The sequence below is a fragment of the Dendropsophus ebraccatus genome, chromosome 1 (assembly GCF_027789765.1).
Source record: "Dendropsophus ebraccatus isolate aDenEbr1 chromosome 1, aDenEbr1.pat, whole genome shotgun sequence".
Taxonomy (NCBI): domain Eukaryota; kingdom Metazoa; phylum Chordata; class Amphibia; order Anura; family Hylidae; genus Dendropsophus; species Dendropsophus ebraccatus.
The window spans coordinates 196,742,344-196,756,746 of NC_091454.1; the positions used below are offsets into that span (position 1 = coordinate 196,742,344).

The 14,403-nt window shown below is 44.1% G+C and overlaps 1 protein-coding gene across 2 annotated transcripts; it reads right to left on the reverse strand.

The window, feature by feature from the left end:
* Positions 1–1,017: 1,017 nt before the first annotated feature.
* Positions 1,018–12,312, reverse strand: TMEM150A (transmembrane protein 150A). Of its 2 annotated transcripts, none has more exons than XM_069959255.1 (8): positions 12,181–12,312; positions 8,095–8,273; positions 7,685–7,732; positions 6,765–6,851; positions 6,617–6,684; positions 6,251–6,378; positions 5,614–5,791; positions 1,018–3,331 (listed from the first exon to the last, which is right to left on the reverse strand). In XM_069959255.1, the coding sequence occupies exons 2-8, from the start codon at positions 8,157–8,159 to the stop codon at positions 3,090–3,092; spliced, it is 816 nt and encodes a 271-aa protein (XP_069815356.1). In that variant the 5' UTR covers positions 8,160–8,273; positions 12,181–12,312; the 3' UTR covers positions 1,018–3,089. The 2 variants fall into 2 exon arrangements, with proteins under 2 accessions (XP_069815356.1, XP_069815273.1); XM_069959172.1 differs by lacking the exon at positions 12,181–12,312 and adding an exon at positions 12,110–12,177.
* Between the last annotated feature and the right edge of the window lie 2,091 nt (positions 12,313–14,403).

Genomic DNA, 14,403 nt, shown 5'->3' on the forward strand with positions numbered 1-14,403 from the left:
TTGTTCTGTTCATTTCCCAAGCTTATACTATTAGTTATTGGGACCTGTTACTTTAAAAAGAACTCTTGACATGTCAAGTGTCTTGATCGACCAGGACCCCAGTGAAACAAAAGAATGAGAAGGGAGAGAAGTGCACAGCTGAACACTTCACTCTTTGCATGACAGGCGGTCCCATAGACTTACATTCGGAGGGCGTCTATGGGAATCTAATGAATGGTCAGGGTCTAAACACGACTGATCAAAACTTGTCACATTTGAAAGGTATGTTTTATTTAAAGTGCCATTGCCCATTTAAAAGAATAGTCTACTGTGCTTTTGAATCCTGCAAAAATAAAGTATCTGTTTGGGCTATGGAGTGAACTGGAAGACCATGTTTAGTCCATTAAAGCAAATGGGCTAGCAGAGTATGCCGACATGTGAACGAGCCCTAACACTGTTACTCAGGATTGCATCCATCCAGGCATTCAGCATGGCACAATGGTATGTTCTCTCTCATTGAATATAATATAAGCCCTCTAGTGTTACACAAAACCTATGTCATATATGAGGAGAGCTGGCACCCCCTCTTAGGTGCTTAATGCTGTTATAGTAAATACTTGCATTCCTATAAAATAACGTGTCTGGAATACATTGCCCCTCCTAGAAATATTTGAATAAACTGACAACTGGGTGTTACTATGCACCTTGTCAAAGGATTTAGTTTCTACACAATTACATTGTTCAATCAAAGCTAATACTATCAGTCTGTCTAGGGACACACCCTACTGACAAGGGAATAGTAATAACTAGGTATGAGCGAATTTACACTAGTAGTGAAAGTGCTTTGCTAGGCTTGGCGGTCAGATTGTCAGCTGGCTGCCTTTGAACTCTGTGCCGCTCCACTCCGGGTGCCCGGAAAAGCTGGATCCAGTTCTAGGAAACGTCTAATTTCCCAGGACTGGATCCAGCTTTTCCAGGCACCTGAAAAGGAGCAGCACAGAGTTTAAAGGCAGCCAGCTGACAATCTGACTGCCAAGCCTAGTGAAGCGCTTCACTACTACTCATCTAAATTCGCAAATCCCTAGTAATCACCAATTGTCCAGTGAAAGATGTTCCAGCATTGTTTTTAAATGAGTAATTCAATGATTTACTAAAACGGACTTGTAGACAAGGGCTGACTGATCTGATTTAAAGGGGTAGTCCCATGAAATGATGCAGTCTCTAGCACCTGACCTATGAAGAGAGGGCTGTAGTATTGATTCAGCACTGTGGCCTCTACCTGCGGCTCCTTTCTTGCACCATAATGCTCCTGGTCACCAAAGTGCAGGGGAACTGCAGTACAGCTCTATTCACATACCTGGGGCCAGCAGATCCTAGTTGCTGGGAGCCATACTGAGTAGGGAAAAACAGTGCGGAATCAGTGTTGTGGCCCTTTCTTTCTCAAGGGTCCCAGAGGTTGCACCTTCCGTAAAGTGATGTCAAATCCATAGGGTCTGTTTTTACAGTTTATGGGAATTGCAGAAAAAGTTAAACAATCATTGACTGATTCCTCACATTGCTAACTGAGGCTACATTGACAAGAGGACGGATCAGTGGATTCACGCCGCAAATTTGCAGTGAAATCCGCTGCAAATTCCTTAATTGTCACTTTCAATAGGATTACATACTCGCAGCAGCATTGTCATCCCCAGCAGCCCCCTTAACCCTTTGCGGCCCAGTGCATACACTATTGAGTCCACACTTCTGGGGCTCCCGAAGCAAGCCGAAGTGCGGACCCGGTAATGTATGCATCAGGCCACGGGGGGGTTAAAGGAGGCTGCCAGGGATGACAATTTCGCTGCGCGTATGGAATTTGATTGAGAGTTAAGGGATTTACAGCGGATTTTGCTACGAATTTGCAGGGTGACATCCGCTGCGGATCCATCCTCTGTGAATCTAGCCTTACAGAACAATTGACATGGGGCCCCCATTTTCAAAACTAGTAAAAGTCCTGCACCTATCAGACAAGAGTATGTCTCTGTCATTAGGAAAAAAAAAAAAATTTGACTTGTTGGTTGGGGTCAGACTCCCCAGTAATCTCTAAAACAAGCCAAGAGAAGCGTATGGTTATGCACTTCACTCCTTGACTCCATAGAGGTATAATGGAGCATTCCTCCTGGAGTGACGGACATAACAGTGTGCTTCTCTAGTTTGTTGACTCAGAATATTTTATGTCTTTGTGACACGTCAAAGGGTTTTTTGTGATGACGAGGATGCTTAAAAGTCTGTGGAATACCCCTTTAAAGAAGCAGGGCACTTAAAAAGGACAAACACAAATTAGGCATAAAGGGTTTATCTGGTAGGCACTAAATAACTCACTACACCGCCTACCCTAAAATTAGCATTCAGGAATCTGTCCTTGATAAAGTGCATAAAGGGGTTATTCAGGCTTACAAAAACATGGCTGCTTTCTTCCAAAATCAGCGCCTCTCCTGTCCCCAGTTTGGGTGTGATTATGCAGCTCAGTTCCATTAAAGTGAATGACACTGAACTGCAATACCACCTGGTGACAGAGGTGGAGCTGTTTTTGAAGTTTTGTAATCCTGGATAACCCCTTTAAGGGTATGTGAGCATCTTCCAATACCCCATGTCCTGTAACAGTCACACTCCTAACGTGAAAGCTGCTATTTCCTGAACTAGGTCAATGTACATGAGACGGCAATGTATAAATGGAATCGGTAATCCCTTGTGTATCACAATACTTGAGGTTAGCAGTTTCCAGATGTTTTAAGCAATGGCTGTCCTTTAAAATACTCTCGCACATAAAAGAAATGGAAAAATAAAAGAAATATGTGAATATATTTATAAAAAAAAGTCCCCAAAAGTGTTAAATGTGAAAATGTACATGAAAAAAGGTGAGACTTTGTGAATACTCTTGTTTTACACAAACCCATTTGCTGCCAGTCAAGACTATCTTAGGCCTATCCGGCTGTAAAAGAGTTAAAATTGGCTTACATTTCTTCATAGATATATAGATAATATTTGGTAAAAACAGGGGGAAAAAAAAAAAGTTTTAAAAATAATCCTGAGTGTTGGGACTGGTGGGTCATCGGCCCATTACCACATGGTTCTTAAATCATGGCAATCCGCTCAGGATTACAGTTGAGGTGGGTGGATGTGCTGCTGCTTCCCGGTGACTTACAACTCCGAGCGGCCGAGCTCTGTAGAGCCGCCATAATTGTATCCGTGGAGACTGAACCAAACTCATAAGCAAAGGTTCCATAGAAGACCAATATGTCCAGGACGAAGATCCACTCGCAGATTGCAGCCAGATGCTGAAGGAGGAAGCTTTCATGGATGAAAAAAACGCCACCTGGATAGAAGGTTAAGGGAAATATACACCACAACTTGTTCCTAAGCTCCCACAGCCAAAAATGTTAACCTGTCACAATTTTCTTTTAAAGAAATCAACAGGGGTTGTGATCACAAGCAGTTTTGCAATATACTCCCTTTAAAGGAGAAGTCCGTCCGGATAGTGAGGAGTGGCGCGGAGCGGCGGGGAGTCAGCGGCGCGATAGTTAGTTTGAAGCCGGGAGGAGGAGGGGGAGCGGAAGAGGAGGGGGCATGAAAAGCAGCCCCTGTGTGAGTGGCGGCGGCACAGGCGGTGATAGGGATAGCACAGGTACTACTCCCCCATTATCTGCAAATAATGGGGGAGTAGTACTTTGTATATGTGCCCAACACAGAGCATGGAGGGAGGTAGATGGCACCTCTCTCCCTCCCTGCTCGGTGCCCTGCAAATGTATTCATTGAATACATTTATGGGATACTTTGGGGAACAAGGACACTTGCTCCCCAAAGTATTCCATAAATGTATTCATGAAGTCACAAAAGTACAGTACATAACATTACATTCACATACACTGTAATTCCTATAGAGGGTCCAGCAGGGGCGCACTATATATAGAAGTCAATGGTACTCATTGACTTCTATATAGAGAGCGCCCCCTGCTGGACATTCCATAGGAATTACACCATTCGTCGTGACGTCACTGGATCTGAGAGAATTCAAACACTTCCTGATACACTAAATTAAGGGAAATAGCAGTATATGAGCATTTCCCATAATTAATGTACATTAGAAAATTGTATAACTTTCCATAAGTAATAACATATAAAAAAATAATTTTGGCCGGACTTCTCCTTTAAAGCAACATTATACACATGGCCACTAGGTGTCTCCCTTCCTGTCAAACTGCAGTCCATGCTCCCTCTGTGCTGATATTTGGCACAGAGGCTTTTGGTGCTGTGTGACAGGAGAGCTGACCATATAATGCGAGCATCCTCAGGATTCTCTGCTTCTGAGTGTGAATGTGCACCAGCTGTATACATGTCTTGCTCTGTGTGCCACGTCTGTGAGCGTGCAAAGGACTGGGACCTCCTGTGTTTGGTCTCTGTTTCTGAACAGAGGAAAGACCAAATATCATCATGGAGGAAGCATGGATCGCAGTTTAACAGAAAGGGAGACACCTGGTGGCCACATGTATAATGTTGATTTAAACAGAAAACGTAAAAACAAATAAAGTATATAGCAAAACTGCTTGTGATCACAACCCCTGTTGGTTTTGAAAAAATAAAATAAGTTCACAATAGTGTCTCTAGGCCATCTTCACAGACAGCAAGAACAGCGGCCGTTGTGTGACATGGCTGTGTCAAACAACGGCCACGGCCACTGTCTTGCATTACCTTATCTTAACTGGAATGCATGCACATTCGGGTGTGCCTCCGCTCCAACTTGCCATAGCCCACAATGTAAAGTATGGCCGGGAGCCGAACTTTGACTACAGACTATCTTACAGTATGTGAACATGGCCTTAAAGGGTAACCCAATTGGTTTTAGATGGGAAACTCTAGGTTCTACCAAAGGAATTACTTAAAAAAAAAAACAAAAAAAAAAAACAACACTTGGCCAAATTGTTTTCACTACACCAGTACCCCCTGCTGTTTATAGTGTAAGGGCCCTATTACACGGGACGAGTATCGTGCGAAAAACCATTATATTGTTCGAATCTAAACGATAATCGTTCTGTGTAATTGCAGGCAATGATCGAAAAATTGTTTGTGTGTCTTTGATCGTTGATTTAGATCTGACCCTAAAATCATTGTTAATCGTTCGCTGTAATTCCACATTCGTTCGCTCAAGTTCCGCATTTGTTCACTAATCGTTCAGTGTAATAGCACATTGTTCATTGTTTTGCTGGGATCAGAAGGAGTAAACGATCATTGTAATGATCGCAATAACGATTGTAGCAACGATCATAACTAACGACCATCGTTCCGTGTAATATTGTGAACGATTTTACGGTTAACAATAAACAATCTCGTTTGCCATCGTTTATCATTAGTCGTTAAAAATCGCTTTGTCTCATAGGACCCTAGCACATATACCATTTTAGTAGGAAGAACTGCATCCCTGCTATTGTGGTATGCAGTACAAGCAGGGGCTATTACCTGTGTTCTGTGGGTGTAAGGGTCTGTAGAGGGAATGATACAGCATTTGTGGGGCTTGTAGTACACTGGTGTCTCAAGTGTCTCCCAGACATGTCAAAGTTTCTGACTGATCGAGTCGCTGGACATTTTGTACGTAAAGGATACTCAGGACAAGGGATATTAAGGCCACAGCGGTCAGGAATACACGCATATGTCCTACCCAGTAGTCTAGAACACTAGCAGCCAGATGGTAGGTGAGGATGCAGTGGAGACACACAAACAACAGCCCGGCTGGGAACGCCACTCCTGCGCCAATATAATGCAGAGACTTGGCGTAATCCACCTGCCAAGAATAAACTATTTAGTGCAAACTACATAGTACAAACCGACCCACATCAGAAAGCCGCGTCACAGGCCGCACAAGCTGTTCACCTTAAATTTACTTGCCATTTCTCGCCACCTTAGTGAATTTCACTAACAGGACTAATGGGTATAGTGAGGCATTTGGGTATAGAGAGGCAAGCTGGTGACTACCCCATAAAAACACTGTGGTTGTTCGGAAGTATATCCCCCTAGCAACCTGTCTGACATGATTCAAAGCTAGTATGTCATCAGAGTTGGTGCACATTATGCCGTCAGCGATATTACGTTTACTAAATTTAGGTGAAGAACTTATTGAAGATGGCAAAAAGTAGCAGCAGACAAGCAGAAAAAAAAAAAGCTACTAGAAAGTGGAACTCAATACTGTACGTGATCACTAATGCAAGCAAACACAAAGCTGTATAGACTAGTGGCAGCTTACCTGGAAGTTTCCAACCATGACTAGTCCTGCCGCGTTGGTGCAGCCGGAGATCAGAGCAACAGTGTTCAGCCAGGAGTTGTGGCTGAGCTCGATAACCTGACTGTATCTCAGCAAACAGATCATCACCACTGAGAAAGAGGAGAGTCAGGGAGGAGGGAAGGACAGAGGACGCGGGGCTGAGGGGGGGCACGGGACAAATGGAGAGGAACACGCTGAGGTAGAAAGATGGCAATGGCATCGGAGGGGGTGGAGGTGATAAGTGTAGGACAGACAGGGGAACTGATGTCAGTGAGGGTGGATAGGAAGGACATTGGTGGCAAAAGTGGACACAGTGAAGATACATGAGGTTTCTTGGGGAAAACTCACCCATAAAAGCCCCGACATTCCCGATCAGACTGAAGAGACAGCTCTCAGGTGGGTATGTCCCACACTTACTGGATGGAGAAAGAACGGACTGTCAAACCAAGAACAAGGTGTATATGGAGAAGATGCAGCAATACGAGTAGGAAATGACCTGATAAGGGGAACATCATCCAGCGTACAGCACGTCTTGGGTGTCCCCTGCTTAGCATTGTCATCGGAACACGTCACGTTGTACGTCCTGCGGAAAGGGTTCATATACTTCATTACAGGAAACATTGCTCTATATCAGGGGTAGGGAACCTTGGCTCTCCAGCTGTTGCAAAACTACAACTCCCATCATACCTGGACAGCCAAAGCTTTGAAACAGCTGAAGAGCCAAGATTCCCTACCCCGGATAGATATATATATATTTACTAAAGCAAATCTGGGCACTAACTGAGCTCCTACTCATGAAAATATAAAGTCAAGCAAGATTTTTTTAAAGGGGTTATCCAACGCTACAAAAACATGGCCACTTTCTTTCAGAGACAGCAACGCTCGTCTCCAGTTCAGGTGCGGTTTGCAATTAAGCTCCATTCACTTCAATGGAGCAGAGTTGCAAAACCTACACCCAAACAGGAGACAAGATTGATGCTGTTTCTGAAAGTAAGTGGCCATGTTTTTGTAGCACTGGATAACCCCTTTAAGCATAAAATCACAATCCGGTAAGACTTTTCATACAGAACTAAACATTTTCCAGTTCCCTTCTCCTCTTTGTACCGCTAGCCGACCATAGACCTGGTGTACACTCATCCTCATATCACCAGAGGGAAGTTCCATCTCCCAATGAAAGTGAAAGGAGTTATCCAGCGCTACAAAAACATGGCCTCTTTTCCCCCTCTCTTGTCTCCAGATTGGGTGGGGTTTGCGACTCCAAAGTAAATGAAGCTTAATTGCAAACCGCACCTGAACTGGTGACGAGAGCGGGAAAAGTGGCCATGTTTTTGTAGCGCTGGATATTGCTTTGGTGCATCTGTACCCTAAGCTATTAAATATACAATAGAAGAAAAGTGGTGAGAGCGTGTTTTATACCAGTTCTCCACAGGACACACGTGATGGTTCATGACAGCCATTGCGTACCTGGAGGAAACAAGAAAAAGGACACTGTGACTAGAATCCTTTCACCATTTCCTGGTATACATGTCAGTAAAACCCACACCTTCCCCTTAGCACCAAACTAGTAAAACTTCCTGGGGCTTCTGTTCTTATAAAATGTTAGAGGCTAAATGATAGGATAACAGAAGTTTTCCATGGTCCTGGTCCTCCATGGGCACAGCAGCTCCCTTATTCTGGCCACCAGACTGGACCCTTCTCTCTATTGCATTCATATGCACTAGTCAGACCACTACTAGGATGCAGTGTGGAGTACACTACAAACCTAAAAAAAAAAAAAGCCACCTGCCATTCAGAACATGAGGCTATGCATTACGCTGGCTACTTACACAATCCATATGCCAGGGATGGAGAATGCACTCAGGCTGATGGGTAGGACAATCCAGCCAGTCATTAGTGAGGAAGGTCCAGGGGTCAAGGGAGGGGGAAGAGCAGGCGGTACAGGAAACTCCACCGCAAACCATTAGCAGGCACTCACCACCAGAACAAGGGACATTTCACTGACCACCTGTACAAGCAAAGAAAACAAAGATTGCATAAGCAGCATGTAACCACATCCCTCAGTGCTCCATATTAATATTGCCTCTGGTGCCACCCCACTTGAAGTCAGGGCCTCAGGTGGTGCCCCCTGTTGATTGCAGCAGTAGGACCTGTGTCAGCACCTGGTAAACCAGGACCACCTGGCTGATGGTCACATGACCCGGCGACATAAAACAGTTAAAAGAACCGGAACAAATGCAGAGAAAACTGTGACGTCAATATAGTCCCATTTGTTTATTGTATAGCTAGGGAACCATTATTATAGACCATGGGGGGAGATTTATCAAACATGGTGTAAAGTGAAACTGGCTCAGTTGCCCCTAGCAGCCAATCAGATTCCACCTTTCATTCCTCACAGACTCTTTGGAAAATGAAAGGTGGAATCTGATTGGTTGCTAGGGGCAACTGGGCCAGTTTCACTTTACACCACGTTTGATAAATCTCCCCCATGTTCACAAAGTATATGAGGCAAAAAAAAAAATCAGCTTTTTTTTTATGTTTTAAAGCACTTTTTTGTTTTGTTTTATGGCACATTGTGTGCTTTTTTTATGCTACAGGATGTTTTTAAGGCATTTTATGCAGATCTGAAAACCTATGGGTGGAGAACAGTATAGACTTCTAACTTTCTTTCTGTATATTGCATCACTAGCCCTGTATAGCCATTACATACACACAGGTGCACACGCCCTTAGTATCTGCACATGTCCGTCCCTGTGTGTGCTGTAATACAAGTCACTGGCTCATCACTCATTTATAACCCAAGAATGCCACCCGCTCATATATATAGCCGCTGCTAGGTGTGTCCGAAGTGTAGCTAATAGGACAGGTCACCAACACTACAGAATGTGAGGAGATGGTCACACTGATATCTATAAGCAGTCACTGAAAAGACTGGCAGAACCGGGTCCGCATGTGGCAATGACCCTGCCGAACGGGTCAGATCATGGCGATATCTGCCACATGTAATAATCATATCGGGAAGCGCCATCGTGATGCCACCTGCAAAGTAACACCTGACTAAAAGCAAAGGCTGCCTATGGCAGTAACATACTTTGCAGCTATGTACTGAATACATCTAGTTATACAGGTTTGTTTCCTACAATCTTCTTCAATACAACCCTGATCCGAGAACAAATAACGCACAGTGATGAGAAGGGGAGCTGGCAAAAAGTATAAACGCCGACGGATCTCACCGACACCTGGAAAATTCATGTATACGGATGCATCCCCTATTACAGCCTATAGACATAGTTACAGTCTAAGGCTATGTTCACACTACGTATATGTCCGGCCGGACATATACGTGTTAAACTCCGGCCGGGGATTTACGCAAGTTGCGGCCGGCTACGTACGGACCGCGAACTTACGCCCGCAGTGTACTTACGCTTCCCGAGCGCCCAACGTAGCGATCTGACAGCGCTCTTTTACTTGGATATCTTCAGCTAGCCCCGGACACTCCACAGAACCTTTTGGATCCGAAAAGAAAAGTGCAAAAATGAAGAAATCTCCACTACGTACGGGACCGCATGTTACACTACGGGCGTAAGTTACGTCCTCAAACAATGGTCTGGTTCATTTTTTACGGCGCCGCATACGATCCCGGCGTAAGTTCGTACGTAGTGTGAACTGTGCAGCCGTACATCATATACTTTCCATTGTACGCAAACTACGTAAATCTCCGGACGCTTATTCACGGAACGCGCTACGGCCGGAGACTTACGTAGTGTGAACATAGCCCCCAGGGGGCAATGAACAATGCTCTAAATGGAGAGTGAACCTGCAGACTAATCCCGTCTAATAACCGAACTGTGATGACCGCCCAGTTGACAGTTAAGGTCCTCGGGGGAGGGGCCCCAGGATCTATGCAGCGGAGGCTACGCATTGATTATGGCAGCAGACTAGATGGACTGGTGGTCTTTGTCTGTCCATAATCTTCTATGTTTCTGTACTTCTTCTAAAGGGCTGACTATGACTACTGTGAATGGGGTTTAAATCCCGGGATTATGTTGGAAAATTGAAGGGGTACTCTGTCGAAAATCTTTTTCTTTCAAATCAACTGGTTTCAGAAAGTTATATAGATTTGTAATTTACTTCTATTTAAAAATCTCCTCTTCCAGTACTTATCAGCTGCTGTAACTGGTGTTTTCTCTCCAGTCTGACACAGTGCTCTCTGCTGCCACCTCTGTCCTTGTCAGGAATTGTCCAGAGCAGTAGCAAATCCCCATAGAAATCCTCTACTGCTCTGGACAGTTCCTGACATGGTGCAGAGAGCACTGTGTCAGACTGGAAATAAAACACCACTTCCTGCAGAACATACAACAGCTCATAAGTACTGCAAGACTTGAGATTTTTAAATAAAAGCATATTATAAATCTATATAACTAAGATTTTCGCTGGGAGTACCCCTTTAATAGTCATATGAAGCAGAAAACAACCTGATAACGTCATGGCCTATGGCAGAACCGTCACAGGGACATAAGCATATGCATATAGTGGACACGCTTCATGAGAGTCTGGCTGGTATTTTTTTTATTCTGAAGTGTCACAAAGTGTTTCCTTTTGAGGATGGATGAAACACTGATGGTCTGCGTATGGATAGGACCCCTATAAAGGCTTTCATCAGTCTCTCCAAATGTCTACCTGACAGACATTGTGCTTCAAGGGAAGCCACATGTTAGAGGAAGGCCTTATGACCAATGGGCTAATAGACATTTACTTCCTTCATAGAACAGAGAAAATCAGTAGAGGGAATTTACCTTCCCTACAGCTGCTGTTCCGGTACATCAAGCACAATACAGACGGCTCACAGCTAAATGAATGGATTTCTCTATGGTGGACTGACTTATACTGATACTAAATACTTCAATGTGAATGTGTTCAGGTCATTATCCAAGCGTGTATTTGCTTAGATTGGCCACAAAATTAAAACCATAAGTAGTCATTGGCCAACCATGCCTGGGCCATTAAAGTCAATGAGGCTCATACCATTATACGCCTGTATACATCAGTATCCCATGTTGACAGGATGCCAATATATACACGCCATGGAGAGAAAGCACAATCACTGTCAGCCAGCCTTCCGGAAGCTATACAGAAATTAGACTGTGAGCTTCGTGAGTGATGACAATGTATGTACTGCACTGCCGAATAGGTTGGCGCTATATAAAGGAAAACAATAATTCTATACATTGGGATATATATGTACCCATCCATGTATATACATAGTCTTGTATATGTAAATATATGCATACACATTATATATATATATATATATACACACACACACTATATGTGGCTGTGTGTGTGTGTGTGTGTATGTATATATATATCGTGTGTATGCACCCGCACAATAGTATATATATATATATATATATATATATATATATATATATATACATACACACACTATATGTGACTGTGTGTGTATATATATATCTCCTGTGTATGCACCCACACAATAGAATTTGTGTATGTATATATATATATATACACATATGTAGTGTGCATTATGTATCATACATACACTATACACATATACATATAGCAAGAAGACGCAAACACAGTATATAGAACGATGTGTCCATGCATGCACTCCCCCTGTGTATACATACGCTTGCTCGTACAGCCAGACAGGCAGCAGCAGGTCACCAGCCAGCAGGCAGTACACACTCCATATAAGACAAGAAAGGGCACAGGCTCACACGTCCTATCCACCACACTGCACTCACACCACATCTGCAGCTACCGCTGCTTTACCGCAGGGTGCCCCAATACACACACAGCGTTACCCCTCCGTATACCCACCCGCTCCCCGCTGCCCCTGGGTCCCCCGGAGCCTTCACTGGACAGACCTTCAACTCATTAAAGTGCCTTACCTCGAGGTGGCTCACGGGAATTGTAGTACGCGGCGCTCAGCCCACTATAGCCGCATAAGACAAAGGGGACTACATCACCCGGCAGCACTTGCAGAAAACAAGCGTCACGTAACAGGTAATAGGATTGTCGTGCGGAGGTATGTGGAGAGGACGGCGCGGTGACGTCATTGGGTGTGCTCGAGCTGCGTGTAAACAACGCCTCATAGCGAGGGGGCTGTAACATGACAGGCTGTCATTTGTAGGGATGAACTGGACCACAATGGCTACCTGTGCTATTAGCCCTGCAGCTTACTGTTCTCCACATAAGTGTGACTTGTAGTTCATCTATAGAGCTGGATTATGAGGTCACCATTAAAAATATAGTAACCTTATAAAGATGTGAAAGAAAAAACCTTTTATTCAATATTTCTGGGGTAGTGAAAGGGTTACGGTCAGTAGATCTGTGTGCGGCAATAAGAAACCAAGTTCAGCTCTCCAGCTGTTGCAAAACTACAATTCCCATCATGCCTACACATCCAAAGTGAAAGCTTTATCTGTCCAGGCATGATGGGAATTGTGGTTTTGCAGGAGGGCCGAAGGTTCCCCATCCCTGTCTTAAAGGAGAAGTCCAGTGAAAATCTTTATTAAAGTATTCCCCAAAAAATCCCCAATATACACTTATTACGGTAAATGCTTATAAAGTGCTTTTTTTCCTTCACTTACTACTGCATCAAGGCTTCACTTCCTGGAAAACATGGTGATGTCACTTCCTGGAAAACATGGTGATGTCACTTCCTGGAAAACATGGTGACGTCACTTCCTGGATAGCATGGTGACGTCACTTCCTGAGTAACATGGTGATGTCACTTCCTGGATAACATGGTGATGTCATTTCCTGGATAACATGGTGACGTCACTTCCTGGATAACATGGTGATGTCACTTCCTGGATAACATGGTGATGTCACTTCCTGCATAACATGGTGATGTTATTTCCTGGATAACATGGTGACGTCACTTCCTGGATAACATGGTGATGTCACTTCCTGGATAACATGGTGACGTCACTTCCTGGATAACATGGTGATGTCATTTCCTGGATAACATGGTGACGTCACTTCCTGGATAACATGGTGATGTCACTTCCTGAGTAACATGGTGATGTCACTTCCTGGATAACATGGTGATGTTATTTCCTGGATAACATGGTGACGTCACTTCCTGGATAACAAGGTGATGTCACTTCCTGCATAACATGGTGATGTCCCGCCCCGACTCCCAGAGCTGTGTGGGCTGTGGCTGCTGGAGAGGATGATGGCAGGGGGACACTGAGGGACACAGGGCACTGGAGGGACACTCTCCAGCAGCCACAGCCCGCACAGCTCTGGGAGTCGGGTTGTGACATCACCATGTTATCCAGGAAGTGACATCACCATGTAATCCAGGAAGTGACATCACCCTGTTATCCGGGAAGTGACATCATCATGTTATCCAGGAAGTGAAGCCTATATATATATATATATATATATATATATATATATATATATACATATATATAGAGCTAGGGATGATGTAAAACTGAAAAAGTCGTACTCACCTCCCCAGAGACCCCACAGCTGGCTGCCACTCCAATGCTCCAGGACCCATTTGTTCCCTCTTCTTCCTTATTCCCGTGATGTGTTGTCTCACTCAGCCAATCACTGGCTGCAGCCGTCTCCCGCCTCACTCAGTGATTGGCTGAGCAGATAGTTCTCAGATAACACATCGCAGGATCAAGGAAGAAGCAAATACTAGTTTTGAAGATTTGGGGGGAAGTGGGTATGACCTATTTTTTCATGCCACCCGAACAACTTCTTTTCCCTTATTTTATGGGTCAATATGAACTTGTCAGTAGCAGTTGTATACTGAATTTATATATTTGTTTTGGGCAGCACTTCTTATTTGGTACATTATATATACTATTGTGGGCCTGGGGTGTATGGATAATCATGATATTTTGCCACTAGGGGGACCTCTGTGGGACTTTTTTTTTTTTTTACAGTTGTAATAATATGGATTTCATGGAATGATATGGATTGAACAAAGATGCATTTTGTTACCTATAGTGGTTCTTTACATCTGTAATTCTTCAACCTTACTGTGGAGGCGCTGTAGGGAGAATGAACGCTTGCTGCCAGTGCCTCCACAGATTGCAGCTAAGCTCCAAGGACAATATTCTTCCAGCGTACTTGGCTCTTTCTGTCTC

Excerpts from the sequence above, each read along its gene's own strand:
- TMEM150A (XM_069959255.1), bottom strand. The coding sequence starts at position 8,159 with ATGACTGGCTGGATTGTCCTACCCATCAGCCTGAGTGCATTCTCCATC. Across the intron at positions 6,379-6,616 it reads GAATGTCGGGGCTTTTATGG|TGGTGATGATCTGTTTGCTG; the intron begins GTGAGTTTTCCC and ends CCTCTTTCTCAG. Across the intron at positions 3,332-5,613 it reads CTTAATATCCCTTGTCCTGA|GTGGCGTTTTTTTCATCCAT; the intron begins GTATCCTTTACG and ends CCTTCTATCCAG.